General features: G+C 44.3%; 1 protein-coding gene across 4 annotated transcripts in view; it reads right to left on the bottom strand.

The window, feature by feature from the left end:
- Nucleotides 1-12461, bottom strand: part of Cacna2d3 (calcium voltage-gated channel auxiliary subunit alpha2delta 3) — an 844969-nt gene that overhangs the window by 446835 nt on the left and 385673 nt on the right. For all 4 annotated transcript variants that reach the window (XM_028882449.2, XM_028882447.2, XM_028882448.2 and 1 more), the window contains one exon: nucleotides 3934-4065. In XM_028882449.2, the coding sequence (XP_028738282.1) occupies nucleotides 3934-4065 (132 nt within the window). The remainder of the gene's footprint in view (nucleotides 1-3933; nucleotides 4066-12461) is intronic.

Below are 12461 nucleotides of genomic sequence, written 5' to 3'. Positions count from 1 at the left end.
AGCCCTTCCTCCTTCAGAAAGCTGAGATGAATGGAGACAGTCTCAGCATGATGCTGTCCATGGAGAGGGGATGTGACTCTAGCTCCCTTCACAGCTTCGGATAAAGACAGCCAAGACCATTGCTCACAGCCCAGCAAGGTGCTGAAGCTGCTGGCATCATTCAAAGGTCTCTAGGCAGTGTCTGGCCGCATCCCAGACCCCAGTGAGGTCATGTCTACAGCATGGGTTCTGACATGGTCCCACATCACAGTTGTTTCCTCCCTGCCCCTGTCTTAAAACTCAGACATTTGGCATGCCTTTCCACCTTAAACAAAACGACCCTAATTATTCTGCAAACTAAAGTTTGAATCCAGGCCTTGAAGCCAAAGCAATTTTTCCCATCTGTGAATCTGATCAAGCATACTTAGACTCATGGTTTGAAAACCAGCAGAGATACAACCAAGGGTGGCATTCTCCTTGTAAATCTGATTATTTTAAGAATGAGATTTTGTTTCAGGGCCAATAAGATGGCTCAGCAGGTAAAGGTATTTCCTCCAAAGCTTGACAATGTGAGTTTAATTCCCCAAACCCACACAACAGCAGGAGAGAAGCACCTGACTCAAGCTGTCCTCTGACTTACACTGTGACATGTGCATACATGTGTTCATGCATGCACAGACCCACATTCACAAACACATGTAATAAATAAGTGTATTCATTTTCATTCATTTAAAAATAAAAGAATTACTGCTTTAAAACAAGTTAAGATGTCATCATTCTTAGCCAGCAGTGCTGCTCGGGGATAGAGAACTTCAAACAGATTTGAAGGGGGAAAAAAGGCAGAAAAGTTATTTTCATGGCTGAAATTCCTGATTTGGAGTGTAGCATTGACTGCTTCTTTTTCTTTTTCAGCTCACCAAGGCCAACATTCTTAATCATACCATGATAATAACTAACCGGGATAAGAGAATGTCTACAAACTACTACACAAATAGCCTGGAGATGGTACCATGTGTCCCACAGTGACACTGTGTTCTGCCCTCCTGGTACCTGTACTGGAGCCTACTTTAAAGGGCACAATAAAAGGTCATAATGTGATTTATTCTAAACTTGTCTGGCACACTGTTTTGTAGAAGGTCAAGCATAGTTAGAGTGGCATGATCCTCTTTTTTTTTTTTTTTTTTTTTTTTAATATATAAATGTACCAACCCAGTCAAGGGGCTCAGTGGATGTTTCTTACGTCCATCGTGTGTGTCGTTAGTGCCTGTGCATATCCATAGACACTGTGGGTCATCCACCATCACTCTGTGGCTCTGTCAGTCTTTTGCCTATGACATCCTTACTGCTGTATGCTCTCCCAAAACTTCTCAGAAAGGACTGGGGCTGCAACTCTCCCCATCCCCACAGGCACTGTTGACAGCGGTATTTTTCTGAAAGTCCCTATCAGATTAGTCTGTGGAAATCTAGCAAGGAATACAATACCAGCACAAAAGCAGATACAGAAAAGGATGACCTTGTGCAGATCAACGTGATACAAACTAGAACCACCCAAGGGGGTCTCAGTGGAGGGACAGCACACAGACACTCAGAAAGAAATTACAGGTACCCACAGTGCCCGGACGGACAGATGCCTGGGGGTCATTAATAGGTAAAAGATGTACTAAGCTTGAGATGCTGCATTACTTTACCAAGGGTGCTGTAACTAAACACTACCTGACAGGTGGCTTAGTAGTCTTGTATTCTAGACATACACAGTTCAGGGAGCTTTTATCCAAACTATTGAAGCACATGCTCCCTACACCCCACCGCGATCCTCAGTGAAAAATCCTGCAAGGTAGAAGACAAAGTTCCTCATTTTAAGGTGATCACATGACAGAGAAACAGGATATTGCCAAGTGCTGGAACCCTCCAGTTCTCTAAAACAGCACATGCAACTTCAAGTTTCATGAGCATATACGTGAGATTCTTGCTAGAGCTTGGTTTCATGGGGTCTCTGTCACTTGCAACCCCAATTTCTGATAAAGGTGTTTTTCCCAAAAGAGAGCTTCTCAAGGTCAAACTGGGGAACTTGACCTCTGCTACCTAATTTCCAGAAAGTCCTTATTCCAGGCTTGTAATAAACCCAGGACTCTGGATACACTTGTGAGAATAAAGGAAATCTCATCCTGCCTAAGGTCAGATACATTGGGTACCAATTGGTGCTTTACAATATGGTGAAAATGGACAGAAGCATCCTAAGATGAAAAACATCCAAGTAAAAATACCCGCATCATGCTTCCCTTCACTGTATGAGCAGGAGGCAAGAGATGAGCTCTGTCTGGAACCAATTCCAGAGCCAAGTGGCCATATGACATCATTCAGGGCAACTAAATATCTTCAGTAGACTGTAGCCATGTATTAACTAATGCAGAAAAGATACAGGCATTCTTTGGAGTCAAAATCCTGCCAAGAATATCACAAAAGAACTGTAAGCATTTTGACTAAACTGATTTGACTAACTGAAGTTTCATCTCTTAATAAATCTCCCAATTACATGAGCCCTTTATGGGGACTCCCTTTGTTTTCCAAGGCCCTTGCAACTATACCTTAAGGACTTCTTGTTGGTGGAGACAACTGATGATTTGTGGCTTCTACTTATCTTTTCCACCCTCCTTCCAATGCCACATGGTCAGACAGACAGCTATCCAGTGGGCTACTAGGCGGGTTTGCTTGCCCGCCATGTTACAGCCTTCATAATGTACACCAAAGTTGCTCTGTTGAGCACATCAAGGCAGATTGCAATTTGGTGACATTGAAATTTTAATGGTCCACTGTTTATTATAACATTATCTGTAATAGGATGCTTATTGCTTAAATGGCTGTGAGCTCCACGAGGCAGCATGTGTACCCTGCTGAACAGGGCCCTTGGGAACCATTGAATAATCTGGTGAGGCAGATGCCCCCAGCAGGCAAGTCTCAGGCCACAGATGCTGTGTGCAGGGCAAACAGCTCCTCCAGGCAGAGGCTGATGGTGTCTGTGCAGCAATATCGAAAGACATCAGGTGCCTAGTCTTACTTAATGAAAACATAAAAGCTTCCACTTAATTGCTCCAAGATTGTGCAGTGTGTGTGTGTGTGTGTGTGTGTGTGTGTGTGTGTGTGTGTGTGTTTCTCCTTTCTTTTAGGTTGAGCTTGTTAATTCCTACAGCTGTGATGCTCTGGAACAATTACAGCCTCAAGTCCTGTTTTCACAACTTGTAAGCAAAACTAAAACTTCCCTTTTTAATTAAAATTTAAGCCAAGCTAGAATTAAAACCTGACTGCAAAGCAGAAGCCCAGGAAAGCCCCGAAGGAACACCTGTTCCATAGGCATGACAGACAAATGGTGGGAACATACTGAACTGGGGGAGTTGTTGGGGGCCTCTCTAGAGGGGTGTCACCATCTGCTGCCATGCTTTGACTCATTTGACCTCTAACTCCAAGGTAAACCACCTCTGGAGTCGGGGAGCCCAAGTGCACATTCTATATTTCTTACACCTTTTAGTCATGATTTAGTCCCATGTAGTCAACTTTCTCTATTAACCCTGACAACAATGATCTTAACAGCAACAACAGTGGACATCATAATCAGAAACCAAGCTCTTGTCTGGGAAGACTAAATGTGGTACATCTCACAGCCCAGTTCCTTGCTTTGACTGGTTGCTCTATGAATTAATTTGCTGAGAAAGATGCTGAAGCCACACACAGTTTCTGTTATCGATGCAGTGTGTGTGTGTGTGTGTGTGTGTGTGTGTGTGTGTGTGTGTGTGTACATACACACAGGCACCTCCTTTTTGCTCCTATTCTACACCCTGACTACAGGGTCCAATCTTTCACTTTCTTCTATGGGAAGGGAAAAAAACTATTAAGCAGGAATCTGAAGGGAATCACAGCATCACTCACTGAAGCCATGGCAGTCAACTTAGGCACACTCACCTGGGTACTGCCTGAAAAATCCCTTTGCACTTCCAAAGTATTGCCAGATGAGAGATGGATCCCGGTCAAAGTTATCTACAAAGACTTTGTTTAGGGATTCAGACCAGTAGACTCCATTGACAATTGCAGGATCTGAAAATAAAAAGAACAGAGCCACATTAGGAAGCAGAGGGAACAAGATCACAGGTACCACACTTCCTGGCCCATTCAGTGCAGATTCTGAAATGCTGAGACCCAGAGAGTCTAGACACTTGAGATGGTGTCCCTATGCAGCTCTCTGAGCCACCCAAGAGCCTCCATGGTGGCACCTTACTCAAACTGCATATCCTTCTATTAGTATTATTTAATTTGACAGAGAACATGGCTCTTCAAAGAGCAGAGAGGTGTGCTTAGCATCAGAAAACATAGAAGAATGTGTTTTCTCTTGCTATAATCACCTCAGCCAACATGGTCCTACTCCAGTTTGGAATACATCACAAACTCTCTCCTTCTGCTAAGTGGAGTGTGAGCCCTGGAAGGAAAGAAGCCACCTCTTGCCATTCATCCTTTGTCCTGTGGATACTCCCGTGGCTGGACGAAAAACTGGAATGATAAACCGATGGATAGAGGGGTTGACAGGTGGGTTGGTAGACAGTTGATGGATAAAATAAAGTTGTTCTTCAGAAACCTGATCTGGGCACTGTGGCACCCATGGAACACAGGACACAGAAGCAAGAAGGTTGCAGGTTCAAGGCCAGCTTGGGTTTGAACCCAAACAGCCTGAGCTCCATAGTGAGACTCTTTCTAAAAAAGACTATTACTTTTCCATCCTATGGTTCCATTAAGAGATCTTTTTTCCTCACATAAAAGTCCAAAGTAATGCTTCATGATTTCTTCACATATTTAAAAGATGAGAGCAAAGAAAAAGAAAGAGAAATAAAGAAATTTTCACCTACTGGCTAAAGAAGATAGATCATCAGTGGTGATCTGTGGACTGTCTACCTTTTCCTTATTTCTCTTTACTCCTGAAGACAATGTTTCAGAATGAGGCAATGCTCAGCCACACTCAGTTCAAAAAGGAATTACGATTTAGCCCTGGTGTGAAGAGGTAAGGGTAGCAACGTGATGAACATACAGGTCAGGAAAGATGGAGGAGAGCTGCTTCCTGTTCCCTGCCCATGGAAGACATGGGGCTTACTTTCTTCCGTCCCCTACAACTGTCCTCTAGGCAGGAACTCACAGGGCACTGGACAGCACAGAGACTGGAACTGTGGCAAGAAGCGGGGCCTTTTCCAAAACTTCATCAGCTACTCATAGGCAAACCTTAGCCTGTGCTTTCATTATAGGCAAAATTGTGATAATAAGGCCCACAGTGGAGGCCCGTTTGAAAAGTTCAGCACATCTTCAGGAAAGAGCTAATGGTAGAAAGCACCCACAGAGCTATTCCACTGATCCAAAGTTCAGAACCCCTCTGTATTTGGTTTCTTTTACTCTTTGGGGGCCTGCCACCCAGCTCCCAAATAAATATGCTGAGACATAGTCTTATTTATGAATGCCCAGCCTTAGCTTGGCTTGTTTCTAGCCAGCTTTTCTAACTTAAATTATCCTGTTTCTCTTTATGTTTTTCCTCTTAGCTTTTTACCTTTCTTTAATTTATGTATCTTTCTTTCCTTCTTACTCTGTTGCTGGCTGTGTGGCTGTGTGGCTGGCCCCTGGCTTCCTCCTCTCCTTCTTTTCTCACTCCTAGCTCTTCTTCAAGCCTAGATTTCTCCTCCTATTTATTCTCTCTGCCTGGCAGCCCTGCCTATTTCTCTATCCTGCCTTGCTACTGGCTATTCAGTTCTTTATTAGACCAATCAGGTGTTTTAGACAAGCAAAGTAATACAGCTTTACAGAGTTAAACAAATGCAACATAAAAGGATGCAACACATCTTTGCATCATTAAACAAATATTCCACAGCATAAACAAATGTAACACATCTTAAACTAATATTCCACATCTCTCCAGGGTTTCCTGTGGAATTCTGAGTCATAGCAATCCCACACAGCATGCTTATTCCAAGGACTCCTGGTACTCTACAGGTGAGAGGGATAAGGACAGATTTTTATCCTCCCAGCCTTAGGTTGCTTAGTATACAAATGGAAAAAGAAATTATTCTAAGAATACACCCAACAATGAACTTCACTGACAAGGAAACTGATTATTGGCCCCTGGAATATAAGATGTTAGCTTTTAATTGCTATGCCAACACACTAGAATATCCTGGAAAGAGTCTCAATGTGGGACTGGCTAGATCAGATTGGTCTGTGGGCATATCTGTGGGGGACTGTTTTGGTTAAGTGAATTGATATGGGAAGACCCAGCCAATGGTGGGTGGAACCATCCCTTGGATTTGAATCCTACACTGTTTCACAGTAGAGAAAGTGTACTGAGAAACAGGCTTGCATGAATTTCTTTTCTCTCTCTGCTCATGACTGGGAAGTGACTGGCTGCCTCAAGGACTGCCACCTTGGCCTCCCTGCTAAGATGGAATATTACATGGAATTGTGAGCTGAACTAACCCTCTCTCCTATAAATTATTTTTATAGAGGTATTTTCTCAAACTAGAACAGCACCCCACCTCTCCTCCATGCCTGTCCATAGGTAGCTGTCCTTCCTCAGTTGGCCACCCTTAATATGTTTCCTAGACATATCTACAATTGGCAGCTGGAAGCTGGTGGGCCTGGGTCTTGCCTGACTTTCTCCCCTCCACCTTGCTCTAATCTTTCGGATCACATAGGCCGTTAGGACTCCAACTTCCATCTCAAAAGTACATGTTGTAACTCCTGTAACTATAATCAACCACATCATAGCCTGGGAGTGTGAACATGACTGATTTCATCTAATACCACAGAATACTTTTGAGAAAGTCTTTGTCCTTGCAATCCTGGAGAACAAAACCACTTATTATTCCTGCCCAAGCTTGACAGCAATTATTGTGACTCACTCCTGGCTGTAAAAGCCACTTACATGGGCTCACAAACATGCAAATACAATAATGACTCCACAAAACTCATGGCTTTCACCTCCATCAACGGACTTAATTATATCAGAATCATATAAAACCTTACCGCAGTCAGAAGCAAAAAAAAAAAAAAAAAATCTCCTTACTAGCTCATTGTCTCAACATGTTGCAGAACTCGGTGCTTTTCAGTTGGACCATGCTTGCTTTGGGACTGGTTCAGTTGTATAGTTGTGACTCCTTTATGGATAGAAAAGGGATGCTCATCTTTCCAGGTGGGTGGTCCTAGAATTCCAGGATTCCCACCCATGAACCCTGTCAGAGATACAAAGGTAACCCCCTGGTCTGAAGGCCACTCCATCCCATTTATTTGGACACTAAATCTTTCTCTGAAGTCATGATTCAGAAGAAAAGGGAGATTTGACTTTCCCAGGGCATACTAAATGCGAACAAGGAAAGATGACCTGCTTGAAATAGGTGGAGGATTGTATGCATTCGTGTGATTTGATATTTGAGATAACACTTTCCTCAGCATGTAAAATCACCACTGTGGGTGTACTAATTCCAGAGGCTCCAATCATGGGCAGTTTTAATAGAAGGGAAAGCCTTGAAGAGCTACCTATTATTACCGTCAGCAAAGAGACAGGAATAGATACAAAGTTTGCACAAGGCATTCAAATACCTAAGCCAGAACACACACACACACACACACACACACACACACACACACACACACACACACCTTGATTAATGATGGTTTCTCAACATCAGTGACCTACAACAGAAGTCAGTAACTCAAGGGTAAGTCAAAGCTGCCCATCTACCCTTCCTCAGGGCCCCAGCCCCTTCAACTAGCCATTGAGGAAGAAGCAGCAGCTGTTATTCTGGAGATGACTGTCTTGACTGTCTTGTAGTCAAGTGTGAATTCTCAACATCCTCTCATGCAACAAGCTAAGCATTTCCTTGTATGTGTTTGGTTTCAAAGTTTGTCTGCATTCCCTTTGCCTCATTTAGGATGGCTTACATCTTCCTCTCTAACCACCACAGGGGTCTTATTCAGCATATCCACCACCTGCTCTAATAAGGGATTCGAGACCTGGTGGCCCTAACAACAGAAATTCATTCTTTTATGATTCTGAAAGCCAATCCAAAGCCGAGGTGTGACAGGGCTGATTTCCTTGGGAGCCTGTGAGGAAGAGTCTGTTCTGTGCCATGCCACCCTCCTAACCTCCTTGTGCTCCACAATAACTCTCCATCAGACTCAGCATGACATGGGCCACCCTTCTCAGTCTCTGGGCCACATACCTCCTTCTTCTCCTCATAAGGACACAGACAGACATCGGGTCTAGACCTTAGGTCCTTATAAGCTCACATCTGCAGATCTGGGAGGTTAAGGCTCAGATGGGGTTGGAGGCCACTATTCCACATGGTACACATACTCTGAATTATTTTCCACAACATACTCCCACTTCATGGTTTGCATATATTTTTATTTGTAGGAGTGTGTTGTTTCCATGTATGTCTGTACACCAAATATGTGCCTGATACCTGAGGCAGCCAGAAAAGGGTATTGGATCTCCTGCAACCAGAATTACAGATGGTTGTAAGCTACCATGTGTGTTATGTGAATTGAACCCAGGCCTTCTGGAAGCACAGCCAATACTCTTAACCACTGAGACATCTCCCCAGCCCCTGTACATATTATTTTTTAAGATCTGAGTTTAGTAAGCGCAGGACTTTTGCAGTAAAGCACCTTTAAAAGTCTCACTCTTTACTTCTGCAGCAACAATTCTAATTTTCATGTCAAATTATTTGTATGACCTTTGTTGATGAGTCCTGTCTATATTGCACCAAAATACATCCTTCAAATGTAGTTTTTGAAATGTGTCTGTGTATGGTATGCCTGTATATATGCTTGGGGTGCACATTTATGTGCTGGTGTGCACATGTGTACACATGCACGTGGGAGGAAGAGGTTGAAGCTGGGTGTTTCTCTTGATCTCTCTCTACCTTATTCACTGAGGCAGCATATTTCAGTTGAACCCAGAGCTTACCAACTTGATTAGTTCAGCTGGCCAGCTTGTTCTGAGAATTCTGTCTCTGTGCCAGAATTATAGGCAGGCCACCATGCCCACTTAGTATTTGCCTAGAAGTTGGGGATTCGAACTCTAGTCCTCACACATGCACAGTAAGTGTTTTACTCACTGAGCCATCTCCTCAGCCCCCAAGTCATTCTCCTAAATGTCAAGTGTACACACCCAAACCAAGATTTTTGGTGCAACAAAGCATGTTTCCAGATAACAAGGCCATTCTTCCCACTGTTCCTCTCCACCCCAGACAACCTTTTTGCACATGACTGTCTATACAAAATCCAGAAAGAGTACTAGTCCTGCCTCCCTGATGAGATACAGCCACCCCCAACATGTCAAGAAAGTTCAGCTTTTACCCGAACAGGGGCTAGAAGATGCCTGGAGAGAGTGTTGCCCCCTTTGTATCTAAAGAGCATCTTCTCCATCCCTGGCTTGTCTCTGTAATATATCAGACATCCATCCCAACAACAAACAGCCTTTCAGTTCCAAGTCTATCAAGTGCTTAGTAGAGCAAATGGGCCATGAACGACACATCATAAATAGAGGCTGATCCTTATCCTGTCCATTAGAAACCACATCAACACGGCCCCTGGAAGAGCTCTCCGCTTTCATCCTTTCTCTGTATCAGAGTTGCTGGGCAACATCGTTGGGAAGCAGCCCAGCCATGGGACACTCAGGCTCTAGTATGGAGTCCCAGATTTGAGCTCGCACTTGACGTTTGACAGCTAGCAACCTGGAACTTGGGACTTCACTTCCCCAAGTGGCAGGTACCTCCACTTAGGGCAGAGAGATGTGAGCAGCTCTTCCCGAAGTGCTGCTAAGACAAAGCATGCAATGATCTCAGGAGTGGAAGCGCACTGTACATCATTTGACTGCGTAACTGTCCCAGGACTGTGGTGACTCTCAAATCCCACACTTGAGTTCAGCTGTCCACAGACAGTGCAGGTAAGTCAGGCTCGGTCTCTTCTTTACATTCTCGAGGCAAAGTGCTCTGACAATTCTCTTTTATTCATATGACAAAGGTCTCTCAACCATTTACCATAATAGAGATTTATCATGATTTGGATATGAAGTGTCTCACAAAGGTCCATTCACTGAATGCTGAGTTTCCATCTGATGGTACTCTTTTTCTTTCTCTTTTCTTTCTTTCTTTCTTTCTTTTTTTTTTTTTTTTTTTCCGAGACAGGGTTTCTCTGTGTAGCTTTGCACCTTTCCTGGAACTCAATTTGGAGCCCAGGCTGGCCTCAAACTCACAGAGATCCGCCTGCCTCTGCCTCCTGAGTGCTGGGATTAAAGGCGTGCGCCGCCACCCACCGCCGCCACCACCACCGCCACCACCACCCGGCCTGTTGGTACTCTTTAAGAGGTTTTGAAAACTCTGAGTCACAGGGTCCAGGTGGAGGAAGTAAGTAGGTTAGTGGGGGCATATCGTCAAGGATTGTGTCTTGCTTGAGCCACGCTTTGGCTCCTTCTTTACTCCCTGGCTGCTTTGAAGTGGCCAACTTCGTTCCTCCCTGCCTTTCTCACCACAATGCTCTGCTTGCTGTAGCCCAGAGACGACAGCCGTCAAGCACAGACTGGGTTCTCTAAAACAAGAGCCAAAGCAAACATCCCTTCCCTGGAGGTTCCATTAGGGATTTTGCCAGTGGTGACAAGAATCCAGGCAGTTCTGTCTCTTGAGAAAACAAAGAGAACTTCAAAGAGAAAGAAGTGTAGTGAAGAAAACAGAAGGAAATAGGTCAGAAAGTTACTTTGGATGAGAAGGAAGGGGGAGACCTCTTGGAGGTGATGTCTGCATGCTGCGAAGGTCCCCGAGCTAATTCAGCCAGAGCTTGGTAGAAGGACAGAGTTCTTAAACAGCGATCTGGAAAGAAACCAGGTATAGCAGGAAGAGGTGCTGCTGGAGATAGTGGGGGGTGGTAGAATCTGAGGCTGGGGGATGGGCAGGCTGGGGGCCGGGATTTTTAGCACAATGGTGAAGTTCCCAGCCAAGTACACATTCTCTAACAGATAATGCCCTGCCTCCACCATGCCAAGGCTCATCCTGCCTGGATTCATGGTCCTAAATCAAATTTATTTCTGAAATCTACAGCGAGCATAGCCGCTTCCTCTTCCCAGGACGAGCAATCAGAATCTTCACGGCTATCTCGGTGCCTGGATTTCCTCTCCAGACCTCCGTAGTCTGGTACACACTTGATTTTCTTCTCCCAATACCCTTTATTCTACTATAAATTAGCAGAACTGAATTATTTTAACTTGTCATTTCCTACCACAAAGTCTGGGTCCATTTCTAGGGAATCCGAGTGAACATAAATGGATATAGAATTACATAGAAATTGCTCTTTTCCAAAACCATTGTTGGAAATAAAGAGTCTGAGCTTTAGATTGCTGCAAGTCTGGTGCAGGGCTGCTCTTCAGGAAGGTGCATCATACCTTGGACTTGGTGACAGATAGAATCTCAGGCTTGCATAAATAAAACTCTTAGAAGCCGAGTACCACCTAGATATGTAACTACACAGGAACGAGGAGCCAGGGGACTGAGCCTATAGAGCTGGTCTCCAGGGCCAGTGCTGGACCACCTTCAGGAGAACAGTTGAGAATTTTCATGCCTCTATTTGAGCAAGTAAATAACACCTCCCTCATTCATTCTCACTAGATCATGGATTAAATAAAAGAGAGTCTGATGCTAATTATCCATCACTTCCATCTTACAGGGCATACTATTGCATGTGGGCTGAATTATAAAGCAGGTTTATTTGCCAAACATTTGTGGTCCCACTAAACTTCATGATAGGCTAGATATTAAGTGCAGGTTACTTTTCACAAAGATGGAGTCAATTTCTGGCAGTCCTGGGGCCAGAGGGACAAAGAGGATCCATGGTCCCATCCTGAAGAACTCTGGATGGGGTTGGGAAGCAATGGCTTGGCAAATTGCCAAGAATGCTCTAGATGCTCCTTGCATGTTGTCTCACTGTGCAAGTTTGGGGGATTAATTCCCCAATGAATTTTCATTTCATTGTTTAGTCTTCTGCCTTTCTCCTGTTGCTAAAATTCCTTCCCGGGACAGATGTTGGTTTCATCTGCCCCTCCTCCTAAGGTCCAAAGACAAACAGAGGCATGATTCCACCAAAGTTCATTCTGCAAAACCAATAGGTTTATTGGGCTTCTCTTCAGAGCATAGGTGAGAGGTTATTTGTGGGGTGTAGGTGATACCCCTCTGAAGGTCACACTAGAAAGTCTCTACCCATCAGGGATGAAGACTTTCTCACAGCCACATAGATGGATCCTCAGGATTCCCTGGCCTCTAGACTCTAGCCCTTCCCTGAGACCACCTGAAATTAGGGCAGAGTCACATACAATAGGTGGTCTTGGGTGGCCAGATACTCAGTGAGAGTCTCCTGACCCTGTCTGTCCTTTGAGGGAATGTAAATGGTCAACAAGCCCAGCTTAGATGATG

The sequence above is a fragment of the Peromyscus leucopus genome, chromosome 9, assembly GCF_004664715.2.
Source record: "Peromyscus leucopus breed LL Stock chromosome 9, UCI_PerLeu_2.1, whole genome shotgun sequence".
In the NCBI taxonomy this organism is placed as follows: domain Eukaryota; kingdom Metazoa; phylum Chordata; class Mammalia; order Rodentia; family Cricetidae; genus Peromyscus; species Peromyscus leucopus.
This window is presented reverse-complemented; position numbering and strand designations above follow the sequence as displayed.